The sequence below is a fragment of the Fukomys damarensis genome, unplaced genomic scaffold (genome assembly GCF_012274545.1).
Source record: "Fukomys damarensis isolate Sample0158 unplaced genomic scaffold, DMR_v1.0_HiC HiC_scaffold_14, whole genome shotgun sequence".
In the NCBI taxonomy this organism is placed as follows: Eukaryota; Metazoa; Chordata; class Mammalia; order Rodentia; family Bathyergidae; genus Fukomys; species Fukomys damarensis.
Genome location: NW_022900926.1, coordinates 42301334 through 42318251, shown reverse-complemented (window position 1 = coordinate 42318251; position 16918 = coordinate 42301334). Strand labels below are relative to the sequence as shown.

Here is a 16918-nt window from a genome sequence, read left to right as displayed (position 1 = left end):
GCTGCCCCCTGGCCCCTATAATGAAACTTACTTCTACAGCTCCTCTCATCCTTGCTGTATATAGTTCTAGGAATAAGTCAGTTACGTATTCTTTCTTTTTCTTGCTTGACGAAATTTTAAACAAAACGGAAGTTGTAGTTAGAACTGAATACAGGAGTCAATTCTCTCATGTCATCACCCAGTCGGCCCAAACATACTTATTTTATAAGCTGTGAAGAAAGTCATTGCTTCACTTTATGGATTCTAAGATACTTAGGTGAGCTTTCAAGAACGTTTTTCTAAATAATGGTACAGTGTGTAAGGAGAATTTCTTTTGAATTCATCTGACATTTTTAGAAGTCAAAGTTTATATAAATTTGTTAATGAATTGTTTTTAAGCAGTTTTGGCTCCTTTGAACTTTCTTTAAAACTAATGATTTTGAATATTTTTTAAATGCTTAAAAGCTTAGCACTAAGTTACTGCTAGTAACTCATGTAACCTTTACAACAACTATGTGAGATAAGTCCTGTTACTATCTGTCTTTTATGCACAAGGAAACCTAAGCACAAAGGTTAGTATCTTATCCAAGGTTTCACGTCTGGTAACAACAAAGGTCTTGCTGTGCAGTCCATGCCTTAATTATCATGAGGAAATATGATTTCATTATACATTATAAATTATAATTCTATATAAGTTTTCTGGGGAAAAATGAACATTCTTCTGTAATAGAAGGGCAGAGAAATGAAAACATGCTGTAAAAATGACTGCTTTTGTAGTGATTAAAAAGAAACCTTGATCTTGCAGCCATCTTTCTGTCTGTCTTTGTTATAATAAAAATAGGTCAGGGTAATGGGCTTCATCCAACTTTAAATGAACAGGACTGTGCGGAACAAGAAGATCTTCAAAATGTTTTTCATAGCAACATTGCAGTTAATTTTACAATAGCAAATCTATGAAACAGATTACTTGATAAAGTGTTTTGCCTTTTTTATGCCTTCATTGTAATCATTTCTTTAATACACAGAGCTAACCTCTGACAAACTTAATGTACATCTTTGAAAAGAGATGTTGCAGGGTTTCTCCATTTGTCTACTTGAATTTCTTAAGACGCTCAATTTGTACAATCAAAATGTGCTAACCTGAAACCTTTTAACATAATGGAGACCAATAATGATCATTTGTGGTAACAGGTTAACTGGTTTTGCAGCAGGCTTCCATCTTCCATCTTCCATCTATGTGTCATTGATTAGGAAGGTTGTATTAATGCACAGGTCTTTTGTAGAATTCAGGCCTGTACTTGTTGGTCTCCAAAGCTGTTACTGCAAGTGTACCACTGCAGCAGATGCCAGGCAGCCCATTACATCTGCTCAGTGTGTGCTTTCCTCCCCACGCCACAGTTATGCAATGATGGAAGAACACAAAACAGGTTGAGAGGTGATAGTTCTTTATTATAGTTTTACTGCATGTTGTCTGTCAGTTGTGGATACTTCTTGTCCTTATTTTTGGTAAAGAAGTCATATGAAGGTGATGGTTATTATTAGTGATTAAACATTGTAATAAACATTCCTTATAATTTCTGTTTTATGCTTCTGGGTCAGATTTAGGAGAATCCTGAAATTACTAGGAGAGCTATTGGAAATAATTTGAACCATTTACCTTTGTAATTTCTTGGATCTGTGCACTTAAAAAAACAATAAATTGGATATTAAGTCTACTGTAACCTTTCATTTAAAATATTTATGTTAAACATAGCCTTATTGCTCTTACTGATCTTATGAACATGCCAGTGAATCTAAAGATAGCTTTTTAACCATGGCTATTACTTTATGTAATGGGATTCTTGTAAGTTCATTTGAAAAAATGGGTTTCACTAAAAAAAAAAAAAACAAAAAAACAGTACTTGAATACTATCACTTGTAGGCTCTTTGATCTGTCTTACTTTATGTAATGGGATTCTTGTAAGTTCATTTGAAAAAATGGGTTTCACTAAAAAAAAAAAAACAAAAAAACAGTACTTGAATACTATCACTTGTAGGCTCTTTGATCTGTCCCTCAACTTGAATGCCCAGTATGAGCTTGTTTGTTCCAGTCTTAACATTGGGTGTTACTGTTATTGGTTTTGCTGTGGTACTCCAGAGTGACCATGCAGCATTGGTGATAGCAGAACTCTAGACCACTATAGTAGTAGGGTACCCATGGTGGTGGTGGGGTATCTTTAGACAGAGAGAAGCAGTCCCTGACAGCAGTAACAAAGAGCTCCAGTGATGGCAGGAACTTCATGTTTTGAATGGGGATATCTTTGACTGGCCTCCCCTAATTGTTGTATTGTTAGAAGTTGCTATTTTTCCTTCTCAGGTGTTTTCTTGGTGTTTGGCAAGTCTTGTTCTTAGCTTGATAGAAATAATGAGAATACAAAAGTCTAACTACTTTTTTGATATGTTTGCCTTAATAACTTTTGTTACTTAACTATTCCTTATTACCCAATAATTATGTTTATACTCTTGGTGTTTTCTTCTTATTTGACTAGGTGGTATGCATTTTGTTTAAAGACTTTAAGATTGCCTATCAGTAGGCTATTAGAAATAGTTTCTTTAAAGAGAAAAGGAGAATGGCTGACCCTTCTAGGTCTTCATAGGCTGGCATCACTTTGGATGAGCAAGGTACAGGTGCTGAGCCTGTGCTTCGCAGACAAAGCTACTCAGTTTTGTCTGTGATGAATTGGTTGGCATAGTCTCATGTCAAAAGAGAAAATGTAATTAAGAGATTGGCTGGTAGCTATGACATTAATAAGGGAAGTGACTTGAATGATCTTAGTGACTGATGATAACAGACAAGAGTAGTTTGTTTGCATCCCTGTCCAAAACAGTCCTCACTTCTGGTATGAGAGATAGATGGCCTTATTCTTAGGTTTTCATTTTTCTAGTCTTTACACAGGTTGCTTTTTTATACCTTGTCATATATTCCCCTTGGTTGGGGTACAGTGTGTTTGTTTTTTTATCTTAAGCCTAATTTTAATTATATTATGACAAACCTTTCTTTTCCTGCTTTAATTTGGGGCCTAACCTGTTGCTTTAAGAAAACCCTTTATGGTAGGGTAGGGTTAAGACACAGAGGAATACCATAATCCCTCCACCACCCTTGAAGAATCCTTTGGCTTGGTTCCTAAATGGTGTGGCAAAGATGTCAGTGTTTGGTGTTTTTATAAAATTCTTTTTGAATGTTGCGTTAAAAAAAAAAAAAAGATCATGACATAGTTTTTCTGGAATTAAACCATAAGTTAAAAATGAATTTGAATTCTGTGTAGCTATTCAAAGTATGTTTTTAAATAATGTGAAAATACTCATGCTAAAAGTTCTTTTGGAAGGACCTGAATATTTTAAAAAAGATTCTCAAGTGCTTTTACTCTACAATATACTCCTCATTGTGTTCAGTGCCAGAAGCAGATGACAAAACAGTATGACAAAACATCAGAAGATGCTAGCCCAAATTTATGGGTAAGTACTCAGTTCGTGGATCTCTCCACTGCAGGTGCTGTCAGACTGTCCTACCTCCCTGTCTTTCCTGCCCCAATTGGAAGCATCTTGTTCTTGATTCCAACTATATAGTACATATTGGAGCTGTGTTTTCTCTTCTTATAGACTCCTGGCTGAAGGAATAGACCTTTGACTCATTAGAGTTCTTTACTAGGATTTTTCACATTGGAATGGGGGGGTGTACTCATTTTGATAATTGAAATACAATCTGTGAAGTCACAAACCATGAACTAGTTATCTAAAGTTGTGGTCACTTGTTTGGGCTCAGTGATTTTTAACTCCCAGAGGAAAGCAGGCTGAAAGAGCTCTTTGGCCAGTTAGTTGCTTATTGTACTAGATTAATTCTCATTTTTCTCTTGATTGACATGAGGATGAACATGTTTATTTTTAAACAATTAATCCTAATTAATTAATCCTAATAATCCTAATTAATCTTAAAATCCTAATACTCAGTATTGGTCCATTTAAAAAAGTATGTGCATAGAAAAAATTAAAGGGTTAAGTGTTAATTTTTTTCCTAAAAGTTTTATAATAAACATACTAATATTTTTTATTTTAAAATAACCTGATTATAGGGAGCAAATTCTTAATTAGTAAACTTATAATTTTAAGTCTTTACTTTGAATTATTATTTAAATTGAAATTTGATGAGATTCTGTGTGATACATGAAAAGAATATTTACTTCATCTTGGGTAACAAAATTTATAGACTAGAAACAATTTCTAGTGACAGAAGAAAGTTTTGTTTTATGATAGTTTTTAATGTTTATACAATTATTTCAAATCTGCTCTCAATATGTATGAACTTGTAGATCATCTGGGCTCATTTTAGAGATGAAAAAACCCAGTCTTTAGAGGCTGCAGCTGCTCCAGGTCACAGTTGAAGATGAGATCTGCAGGCTCTTGCTTCCATTTCCTGGGTTTTCATACTGCTTCTTGGGGAACATCCAAAGCCAAAGGTGTTCTTCAGACACCTGACTTCCCTAGCCCAGCTGCAGCCTAAGCTCACAGCAACAGATATTTGGCCACTGTGAAATGCTTTGTTTTCTAGACCAAGTAGACTTTATAGGATAAAGCAGAGATGGAAGGTGCATTTTCTGAAAATAAGAAATCTTCCCCAAATTCGTTGTACACAAATTTCCCCCCATAAAACTTTAGTTCATGCAATAAATCAAGCCGGTGTTCAAGCCTTGCTAGATTACTTGTTACTCTTTTCTGTGCTTGTCTTACTGCTCAAGTAGGCAATAAGATTTGACTATCTATAGTAGTAGCTTTTAAACTGATTGTGACCTGCAATAAGAAATATATTTTGTAACAATAAGTATGTGCTATATAGCAGAAATAATTTTATGAAATATTTGAACTTACAATATATGGTATATAGATAATTCTTACTTTGTTCTGTTAAAAGTTGTTCATTGTTACCCATTAAATTGATTTTATTACAATTGGATTGTGATAATCAGTTTGAAAAACATTGCTGTCCTGAAAATAAAAAGATATTCTTTTACTTTGTACCTTGTCCCCAGAGACTGAGTCAGGAGAACAAGAACATTCTTGTCAGCTGAATGATCAAAAGAAATTTTGAAGAAAGTAGGCAGGATTCGAATCCAACACTTCCTCTTTGAAAACAGCATTGTTACTCGAAGACAGGAGTAAGAATATATCTTATCTTTTTGTACAGAGTTGTTCTTTTGGTTCCTATTTTTAAAATGCAAGTACTATAAGATCAGTTTAAAATTTTGGATTAACTTTAGAGTGAAATTGGGGTTGGAGTGAGACTGCCTTGGTCCATTTATTCATATTTCTCTAACACAATGATCTGTATTTAAAGTTTTCCAGATAGAGAAATCCATATGGGGAAAAATCGATTTCATGAGTGTGTGTGTGGGGAAGCAGTTCTGCTTCAGGTCTTCTCTCAAGAGTTATCATTGTCAACCCTGACATCTCCCACTTTCCCCTAGGTTAGAGATCCTTCTGTAGTTGTCTGCCATAGAGTGAGCCACCATTTGTAGCTATGTATTTGTGCTCATATTTGTTTATTGTCTTTTGCCATCAGTTACCATGAAACTCCTTGAGGGTAGGGACATTGTTGTCTTTTATATCCCAATTCCTGGCATAGCACCTAATGATTAGGTTCTTCACTGATACTTGTTGGATGAGCAGTGAATATATTGGTTAGGGCATAGGTTTCAGTATTAAATTGGCTTTGAATTTTACCTTTTTATTACTGACTGTATGATTTTGGGAAAGTTATTTGACCTTTCTCAGTTCTTTTCTTTAGAGAAACAAAAATAATGATAGCATCTACTTCCTAGGTTATTATTAAGATTAAATGAAGTAATACCTTTTATGTAGTATCCTAGTAATCCTCACTACCTTTTTGTTTAATGTGAAAATGGGGGGTGGAGTCCTATTGCAATTAATTTTCTTTTAAAAAACCAAGTATGTTTTGAAGCTAGATATAATTTAAAAATAGCTGCAATAATTACATTATTCAAGAAATTTTGTGTGTGTGTGTGTCTGTAGAAATTATAGCAATGAGAAAAAATAGAAGCTGGGGATTTAGTTCAGTGGTGCTGCTGCCTGCCTCACAAAAGCAAGGTTGAATTTGATCCCTAGTACCAAAGGAAAAAAAAAAGAGAGAGAGAGAAATGAGAAAAAAGGTTATTAGGATCCAGCTTTTCCAAATTCCCTCTTGTTTTAGTTGTGACATATTTTTGTATATTATTTGTATCAATGTTTGCAATTCTTACTGGTCCTTGGAGGGTCATAAATCTTGCTAGTAAATTCAGCAGTGTAACGCTAACCTAGTTTAAGTCAGTAGCCACAGCTCTCTTTTTCTTCTGAAGTTCTTTTTAGTTGTTCACTTAACCTGTGTCTTTATAACTTAGATTAATAATATTTTCACTTTTAAATGTTGTACACTGTATTTAAGAGTAATTTTTTTTTTTAGGTTGAGCTTGCTGTGACTCAGAAAAGTGAATGAGATTCACTAAAACTAATCAGTTAGAAATCTCACTAGTTGTAAAAATAAGACATACCATTATGTAAAAATATGAAAACCATGAAGAATAACCAGTTATAGCCCGAATATCTAAAAATATTTATCAATAACATTTCTTTCCTGTGTTTTACCTGTGTGTATGTATATCTTTTCCCCATCACTACAGTTTGCCATATCATTTTCCTATGATTAAACAATGGCAGAACTAGTGCTCTGATTTATATCTCATAAATTAACTAACATGCATATTAGTCTGCTTTTATTACTGTACTGAAATGCCTGAGACAGACTAATTTTATTAAGCAAAGGGGCTTGTTTAGCTCACAGCTTTGGTAGCTGAAAGTCCAGACATTATGGCACAGGCTCTGGTGAGGGCCCCCTTGACTACATTGCCTCATGTGGATAGCAGTGGTGGGATTGTTTGTGAGCAAGAGATCACATTGACAAACAAGATGCCAGAGTGAGACTGCAGTCCCAAGAGTACTACTTTAATCCCTTTCAAGGCACACCCACAATTGACTCAAGTACTTTCCACAAGGCCTTATCTTTGAAGGTCCCACCTGTACCATCCTGGGACCATGCTCTTAACAACACCTGAGCCTTTAGGGACAGAGCATATCCAAACCATTGCAGATAAAAAAACTGAAATATAATAACAGCTGCAATACTCCAAACAAAACCTATAGTCATCCTTCATCAGTTCAGTCAGTCCTATGTAATTCTTGTTCTACTTGATCTTTAGTTAGCAGTCTCATGAATCCATCTTCCTGACTGGAGTTCTAGAAATCCTGACTCAGGCTACTGATATTTTCTCAGAGTTGTTTAAACATGCTCTCAAAGGTCTGTATCTGAAAGTACCTGGCACAGTCCTTTTCCATGGGCCCGGAGACAGCCCTTCTGTGGGAGACTGGCAGTCTAGCCTGCAGCTGATTGCAGGTACTATTAGGTGAAGCAGTGGAGTATAGGAGAAACCTATCTGCAGGTGACAGAAAACTTAAATTAGCTTAAAGCTTATTTTTGAAAAATTTCAAAAGCAAAAGATTCAGTGAGGATTCTTTACAAAGAAAGAATAAGACATTTGATGGTCCTCTGACATGCAAAATAGAAATCGTCCAAAAATTTTTTGGACAGAATGTTTACAAACTTAAAGATTTACTCAATTTTCAAGGAAGCATGGATAGTACATCTAATTTAGAAAAGTGGAAACACATCCTATATGAAGAAAAAAAATTCAGGTGTAGCATAACATAGTTCTGGTATACCAAGCATGCAGTTAGAATATACCAAGAACATATCAAGTAAATAGATTCTGTAAGACTAGAATATATCATAAACATCTGTGTATATTAATAAAAATTGATAGGTCAGTGATGCGAATCTTATTTGAAAACCAGTGGTCTGGAAGATGTTAGATTCAAATTAAAGAAGTTGAAATCATTATTGATAATAGTATGCACTTGTTTAACATAAGCAAAGTAGGATTAGGATGCATTTGTTTGGAAACATGTCCTGGCCAAGGAGAGAAATGACAATTTCCTGGGAAGTCATGGCAAACAGTGTCTCAAATATTTGCAATGTTTTTCCATACAAATTTAACCTACAGAAGGCTAAGCATCTTTTCTGATTTGACATTCATCAATAGTAACACATCAAATAATCCCAATTATTTCTAGCACTTCTTTTCTCACAAAATGAAAGAGTAAATCTCTGAGACCTTTCAGGGGACGATTGGTAAATCTGAACAGTTCTAGGGGCAAAGATATCATTTATAATTTGACTTGGGGAAGGTAAAATTTCAAAAGTTGTCAGGAGGTTTGAGTACTTTATAATAGGATCATGGGTTGTTGTAATAATTGTGTATATACTTGACAGTAAAATTTAAAAGTAAACAGTTAACAATGGTAAAAAAACTTTTTAGGTGAGATACTTGTTTTTTTTAACTAATCAAGGATATAATAAGTCAGTGTATACCATAGAATGGTATATTTTATCTGTTATCCTGATAAAACAATCTTTGCTGTCTAGACACCATAGCACAAAAAGTAAAGCATACGTTTACAACTTTATGGTAAGAGCAGTTCAATAATCTAAAAAAACCTTTGACATTGCAACAGAAAAAAACAAATTTTAGTTTTGTGTCAGTATCGTATTTGATACTGGAGATCTTTTTGAAAATCATGTTTTTAAAAAGCCGGCATTGACCATGAGAGATAAGTTTCCTTTTTCATGAACCTTGCTATATCCAAAATGAATACATTCATTAACAGACTCATATAGCCTTTTCATAAGCACAAAAAATAAGACATATGTAGACTTAAATTATATTTAATAATCACTACATCTCAGAAGTAGCCTAGCTATCTAGTGGACATCCATTAACTCAATGTAATGTTAATTAAAAAGTTATATAAGCCCTTTGCAACTGACATGATTATTATTGAAAATTTGTCAAAAAAATTTATTTTGATTAAATGCAGATTTACATTTTTTGTAATCCTAAGCATTAAGTAGAAGTAATGCTAGCTTGTTCATTAGTAAATCTATATGTATATGTTTAGCAAGGACATACATAAGTAGGATAAAAATCTATTCCTATGCTTAACAGGTAAGTTAGAGAAAACAGTTGTTTTTGTTAAAACAAGAATATATAGTCTTATTTGCCAGACTTATAAACTGTATAAATGTGCATACTTACACTGTTTTTGACTTAGTTTCTAGAAGATACTTTTTCTCTCTCACATTGATTAAAGGTTCAATTTCCTTTTTTTCTGGAGATTTTAGAAGTACTCTGCTTGTAGAAGTACTTATTTATCTATCTGTAAGCCGGTTGAAATAGAGCCCCTTTGAGAGACTTTATAATCTCATTTGATATTGCTTTCCAGAGGTAGGAAAATACAGAAGGAGAGATAAATGTCTTTCTGAGTTACAGATATATAAACAGTATAGACCCAAAAAGCTTGTATATTTAATTGAAAAATTTTAGCCATGCATCAAGCATAAAAGAAAAATAAAATTTGGCCAGGTGTGGTGGCACAGATTGCTTAGGTTGATACTTATGTTGGCTTCTGCTTTTCACTTCTAGCTGTCTTATGCTTTAACTTGAGCTTTTTTTTTTCTTCCTCATTGAGTTTATTGGTACATTTTAGGTATACAGTACAGTTACATTTATCATTGGGATCTTGTACCTTTACATGACAGGTCTTGGTTCTCATTTTTTCCCTTTGTCCCTGCCCTCCCTTCACCCCCTCCTACCCTCCCCATTTACAAACACTTTATTTCCATTTTTTCATTTTCTCCTATTTTTTCTTTCCCCTTATTACCTTTCCCCTACCCTTCCAACTTTCCCTACACCTTTATCCCTTTTCTTCCTATTTCACATTGTCAATTATCTCATTAGGATCTTATGTACTATTATAGTTTATTCATTTGTAGGAAAATGGATACATATTGAGAATATACTCCTAAGTGAAATAAATAAGTCACATGTGTAAATACCGAATAGTTTCTCTGGTGTGAATAATTTGAGCTTTTGAAGAGTAACATTTCATAGCTGTAGGTATCCTTGATTGTTAGATGGATCATAAGTATATATATCATTAAGGAAAAAACAACTGCAATTACACTGTGGTACAGTGCCTTTAAAAAATATTAGTTGTAGGATGTACTTTAATATCAGAGCTGTTGTGAAGTGAAAAAAAATGTTTTAAAAATCTGTTAATTAGGGCCTTGACTTTTGCTTTTAATTAAACTTTGGATGCATCTGTATAGTAGGGCAAAGCTAATGGTTTCTTCCACATGATTCTGGTAAGTTCACAAATAGAAAGAAAGTGGGATGGGGCAAAAAAGAAAGGATGTGGTGATTTTTATTGTGTAATATTTGGCATAGATGTATTCTGCAATGGGACCTTCTGTTGTGTAGCAACTGTATACTGATTCCCACTGTATGTTTTCTTGTATTTCCAGGAAGTTGTGATCTTAACAAGTCTTTTGTTGTCTTTTTAAAGATGTTTCTATTTTTTTGCTTTTATAAACAACAATACTAGCACTGTTTTTAATTCAATGTATATTCATGCTACTTTATTAGAATAAAATTTTGGAAGTGTAATTGCCGTTTCACTTTGTGTGTATTTTAGTTATACTGTTCTCTTTTATTCTTTTAGTACAGAATTTTATATATTGAATTTATATATCATAAAGGTGTATTCTTTAATTTATATTGCTAAATGCTCATTAGAATATATATGTCAGTCTGCCAAGGATATGTGCATTTATTTTGCTATTGTAAGTCTTTTTCTGATTGTTAGATTGAAAAAATTATTTTATTTTATTTTTGTTTGTTTGTTTTTTTGAGACAGGGTCTCATATGAAGTTGAGACTGACCTGGAACTCACTGTGTAGCCCTGGCTGGTCTCGAACTCATCTTCCTTCCTCAGCCTCCCGAGTGCGGGGATTACAGGAGTGAGCCACCACGCCCGGCAAAAAAATCTATTTTAAATAATTGGCATTTAAAAATTATCCATGAGGTTGAATGCTCTCTTATGCTAATCAGCTATTTACATTTTTTCATATCATTTAAAAATTTGTTTAAATATCTTTTTTCTTCTGACTGTGAACTACTTGAGGGTCGCAATGGTCGTCTTGGGCATTCTCTTCATCCCTGAAGTATCTAGTACTGTTTTCATCATATGAAATATCCAGGATGTATTTGGCAAATGAATGTATAAACTTGTTTGTGAATGCATTGTAACTTCATAAGATTGTATCTGTACAATATTTTTTGTTTGCTATGACCTGTTTTAATAGTATTTCTTAAAATTGTAGGTTAGTGAATAGTCTCAAGTAGTATTTTATCAGAAATTATTCCTATTTCATGCTATTTCTTTGGTTAAAGCAGCATTTATTGTCTTCTTCCACTCTTAGGTAAGCTTAGAAAATTCACTTTTAATGAAAGCAGTTATGATCTATTGAATTTCTTTTTTTCTCCCTATTCTTTAGTCTATCTAAGTGAATTGTATAGTTGCATACCTTTTATTTTCTTTTAAGTAGAGCAGATAGGCTTGATACTCTAAAGCTTAGGTTTAGAATCAGGTTACCAATTACTTTGCTGTATTTATTGTCATTAAGCCTTGTTAAATAAACAAATAATAACTTTGAACAGTTTAAGAATTATTTTGCTATATTTAGGTGTCTGGTAGTGTTTTAAGTAGTTTTTGAATTCACAACTGAAGTTTTTGTTTTGTTTTTTTACCTGGGGATTGAACTCAGGACCTTTCCTCTGCAAGGCAGATGCAGGCCCACTGAGCTAAATCTCCAGCCTTCACAACTGAGTATTTTGTGTTAAAGTCTGTGATAATGGATATAGCTTTGATTGTGAGGTTTTTTTTTTTTGGCCATTTATTCCTCAGGGTATGTGAAGGGTATGATCCTCAGGGTGCTGTAAGACAGTCAACCAGAATAAGAGATCTGATGGTGTGTGGAGTTTAGAAGTGATGGTAGGAAAGTGGATTGATGAAAAAAGAAGAGCAGAAAGAAGCTTGAGAAGTTAGGGACTGCAGAAGAGACTGACAAAGTAGGTAGAGAATGAGGTGCAGCCTCATGTGAAGCAGCAATCCCAGTTCTGACAGGCTAATGGAAGGAAGACTTGGGAAGAATTTTAAAGTAAAATGCTTTTAAGGAAAGTTTCTCTGGAATTATAAGCCATTAAAGGATTGGCCCCTTTCATGAGGGGTTCCCAGATAGGCACTGATGTTATCAGCTTGCAGTAGAACTATAAATGACACTAGTGGTTTTTTTCCGGGAAGTTATTTTCCAGGAGTAAATTGTGGATTGCTTTTGGGGGGAGGGGATTGGTGGCAGATTTAATATTAAAAAATATAAAAATAATGTCTTTACCTGGCAAGGTAAAATGATGTTAACTTTGTATCAGTTGCCTTTTAACCCCTTTCTTCATCACACATGTTAGATACCATGTCATCATAGTTAGCTGTTGTGTCTGATTAAGAAATGTCTAATTGATTGGATTAATTCTGGTATGGTTGAATATATTTACTGAAGGCAGAAGACCCACTCTGGTTCCAAGTGGCACCAACTAAAAGGCTTGTATCCAGAATGGGGTAAAAGGGAAAGGAAGAAGGAAGACTCTCTGCTGTTTCTTTGGAGCAGCTCTAGTCTTTGCCTTTGACCTGGATGCCTGTGTCCTGGCTTCCAGTGCAGGCCCTTCAGCCTTCCATTGCAGACCCTTTGGCCGCTTAATACTGCCCCCTTGGGGCTTTGCAGTGAACTCCAAACCTTCGACCCTTGACTGGATGAATCTTTTGAATCTCCAGCATGCAGACCACCCTTTTGTTCTCTTCCACTCGTAATTCTGTAGGTGGCTGTTTTAAGCCTACCTTGTAAATCCTTATCTATTTATATATCTTATATTAAATCCATTTTTGTAGTGAATACGGACGTACATGTTTTGAACAAAAAAGCTGTGTTATTACACATTTATCTAAGGAAGTAGGATGTTAAAAGTAAATTGGAAAAAAATACTTTGAAAGTGCTAGAAATTTTTGATGAGACTTCAATCCTGAACTGAAAACAAAAAGGAATATTGAGGAACAATTACTAGAAAGGGAGTGTAATTAGCTTGACTGTGAAGGAAATTTAAAACTTGAAACTTAACTGTACCCATGAAGTTGCTCTTCCCTTCACGTGTTTCCCTTGCAGACTTACTTGATGGTAAGTGCTCTTTCTCCAGCAGTGTGTGCTCTGTATCCGGCAGTGCTGGTGTTAGCTTGGAGGCTCCAGTGGTAAACTCAGTAGCATCTGTTCAGTAACCAGGCTCAGGGGGCTGATTTGGAGATCTCCCTACTTCACATTTAGGTAGAATTAAGGAGGCCACGAATGTTACTAAGAAGCCACATTTCTTTTTTCTTTTTTTTTGGTATGGGGGATGGAACTCAGGACCTTGCATTTACAAGGCAGGTGGCACCACTGAGCTAAATAGCTAGCCCAGGAGGCCATATTTCTAAAGAAGTCTTGACTTGAGTCTGTACACAGATTTGGCTGTCAACAGGAGCCAAATTGGAGACATTCTTAAGCTTGAGGTCCTGGCTAACTACTCCTGCTGAACCCCTTGCCTCTTAGACTTAATCTTTATCCACATTGAACACAGTTCTCAAACATTCTCAAATTGATGCCTTTGCATAAGTTAGGTCATGTACACCAGTTGGCCTTTTCTTCTCTATTTATTTCATTGCAGTTGGCTTATCTCTTGTGAATATTCCTATACTCCCCCAGCCAGCCAGTCTTTTTATTATGTAAATAAAGTATAACATAAAGGATGCCCTACTTTCAAATAATTTATAATCTAGTTGTGAAGAGGTAGTAAAAACTTTATAATTCATGGCTTAATGCAGAAATGGTAGGACATTTACATCCATCATCTACGTATGTGCCATCATCTAAGTAGTGTGTCATATTATTTTATGTAAATTCTTTACAGTAGACTTATAAAATAGATTTGCATTTCCAAATGGGGAATATGAGGCCTCGAGATGTTTTAGGATAGAATACTTGAAGCTGGGTCTCTAATCCATATTTGTTATAATTCAGTCTGCAGTTGTTTATTTTATATTTTATCTCTTTAGACATAAAGAAAAGAATGGTAACAGTTTTAAATGACAGTTTATTAGAGCAGTAAGGGAGATCACAAGAATGATTAATTGCCAAGTAAATTATACGGCAATGGGAAAGAGATCCTTTAGGTTGAAGTGAGGCATAACCTGAATGCAGTATCATGTTAGTAAAATATTAAAACATTTAAATTGAGTTCTTACTATCCTGGACTGTAGTGAATGTCTTGGTACACAATTTATTGGCTGGGATTTTAGTATCTATTAAAAACTTCCTTTGGGAAAAAGTGTATGAATGCATAGGTGACACAAAGAATACACGTTGCTATATTCTTCTTAGCTTTGAGTATTACTGAAAAGTGCAAATATAAAGTAGGCCATACAAAGCAATCTGTTTACTTTAGGTGTTTGGTTACTAGTATAAATGAAAACAAGTTTTCATCTCTTTTTGCTATTTAAATTTATTTTGTGAATTGTCTTTTTGTATTGTTTACAGTCTTCTTTTTGGTATTGTAGAGCTTTTCTTGTTAGTTTTAATGAGCCTTTATAAATTAAGGACAATATCTTTAACCATTTTAATATGGCTTAGGCTATTTCTCTAAATATTAAAGGTTTAAATATTCACAGCGAAGTCTTTTCTTTCAAATTTTCTTCCCTTTCTTTAACGCTAGAACTTCCAATGCATGAAATTAAGAGCAATAACTTTAGATTTTTCTTGAAACATACTTTATGACGTGAGCTATGAAAAGCTTATGCTGTATTGTATATATTTCATATACCACTGTATATCTTCTACTAGTTGTGGGTACAATAGGTACTGAATATGTATCTGTTGGTGGGATGAGTAAGAGTTGAATTATTGACATAACTTTTCTTTCTTTTTTTTTTATTTTGTGGTACTGGGGATCAAACTCAGGACCTTAGGCTTGCAAGGCAGGCAGCATCGCCATTGAGCCAAATCCCTTGCTCGACACAACTTTCTAATAGCCTTCCTGGTTCTTGGAACCCCTTCCTTTTACATTCTCAACACACTCTCATTTTCTGAGAATGAATGAATGAATCAGAGAGAAAGCATTGCCCTTCTCTTTTGTTTTTTTTTTTTTTTTTGTGCAAGATTTCTGCTTTCTGTACCACTGAGTTATTCATCTAAGAGCATTCTTCCTGGAAATATTTGAATGAGTTAATGTAGAAGTTGCCTTGAGATCCTTGTTTTCCTTTGTTGTAATATAAGTATAATTGTCTTCTTGTTAAATTGAGATAATTTACTAGTGCTTTTTCAGAATTTAATAAATGATTAAAATGAGTTAATTTGCCTAAGCAGAGATTTTTGTCATAGTTATCCCATTTTTTCTAGAAGTAACAGATAAATATTACAATGATGAAACCATTCTAATCTAAAAGTATGTGTATTTGAATTGTAGTATCAAAAGCATTTTATCTAGACATTACTGCTGTAAATTGGAAATGGAATTTCAATAGAAAGTTAAAAAAACTATAGAAGTAGAAATCTGGCCCTTTTTTTAAAAGAAAACTTTATTGTAATATAGTTTTATATAACACAATTTACATGTTTAAATTTACATATTTAAATCTGTGGTTTTAGTATATGCACAGATATCTGTAGCCATCCCCATGGTCACACTTTTAGAATTTTTAATCACCTCGAAAAGCAATCCTGTACCCTTTAGCAGTTGCTCATCCCTTCCCAGGTCTCATCTGTCCTATTCCTAAGTAGCCACTAGTCTACTTCTGTCTCTGTATATTTGCCTATTCTGCACATTTCATATAAATGAAATCGTGTGATAAGTGGTCTCTTACAACTTTCTTTCACTTAGCAAAATATTTTCAAGTTTCATTCTTGTAGCATGTGCCATATTTTTTTATATGGCTGAATAATGTTCCATTTAATGGGTATAATAATGAGTGTTTTGTTTATTCAGTTAACATTGGATAGGCATTGGGTTGTTGTTGCTATAAACATCCATGTACAAATTTTTGTGGGGGTGTTTTGTTTTGATTTTTCTGGGATATATATATAGTACCTGGGAGTGACATGCTGATCGTGTGTTGCAAAGTGGGTGCCCCATTTGACATTCCCACCAGTATCATGAGAATTTTTATTTTTGTCAACACTTGTTATTATCTGACTTTTCCACTAGCTTACTCTAAACTTATCTATCAGTAGGTATAGAATCCTCATGGTTTTGATTTGCATTTCCTTCATGGGGGTAAGGTAATCATCTTTTCAGGTGCTTGTTGTTCATTTTTTTATCTTTATTAAAAGATCTATTCTTATACTTTTTACCAAGTTTTAGGAGTTCTTTGTATATTTTTATATAGATTTCTTATGATTTATAAATATTTTCCACCACTATATGGATAATCCTTTTCGTTTTCTTGCTTGTGTCCAGTGGCTTAAAGGCCATGATCATACAAACTTTTAAATTTGGTAATGCACAGAAGTTTTTAAGTTTGATGATGTGTAGTTTATTTTTTGTTGTTGGTTACGCTGTTGTGAGATTTTATTATAAGGAATAATTCATTACTAGATTTAGATTCTATAGACTTACTCTTGTTTCCTCCTAAAAGTTTTAGTTCTTATTTTTAGATCTTTTCCAAGATTGTTTCAATTGCCTTTATCTATTAACCCCTTGTATCCCTGTGCCTTAGCATATAGTGTTTTATAATAGTGCTTTAGCATATAATAGCTTTTATTAAATATTGTTTTTTTTTTTTTTTGTACTGAGGATTGAACTTGGGTCCTTGAGCTTGCAAGGCA

The 16918-nt window shown here is 33.9% G+C and overlaps 1 protein-coding gene across 6 annotated transcripts in view; it reads left to right on the top strand.

Moving 5' to 3' along the window:
• The first annotated feature begins 221 nt into the window (after positions 1 to 221).
• Positions 222 to 16918, top strand: part of Map3k4 (mitogen-activated protein kinase kinase kinase 4) — a 101162-nt gene continuing 84465 nt past the window's right edge. For 5 of the 6 annotated variants that reach the window (XM_010631041.1, XM_010631039.1, XM_010631040.1 and 2 more), the window contains exon 1: positions 222 to 256. In XM_010631041.1, coding sequence (XP_010629343.1) covers positions 237 to 256 — 20 coding nt within the window. In that variant the 5' untranslated portion in view covers positions 222 to 236. Of the gene's footprint in view, positions 257 to 5096; positions 5169 to 16918 lie in introns of those variants that run through there. The other variant, XM_010631044.2, reaches the window with a different exon arrangement.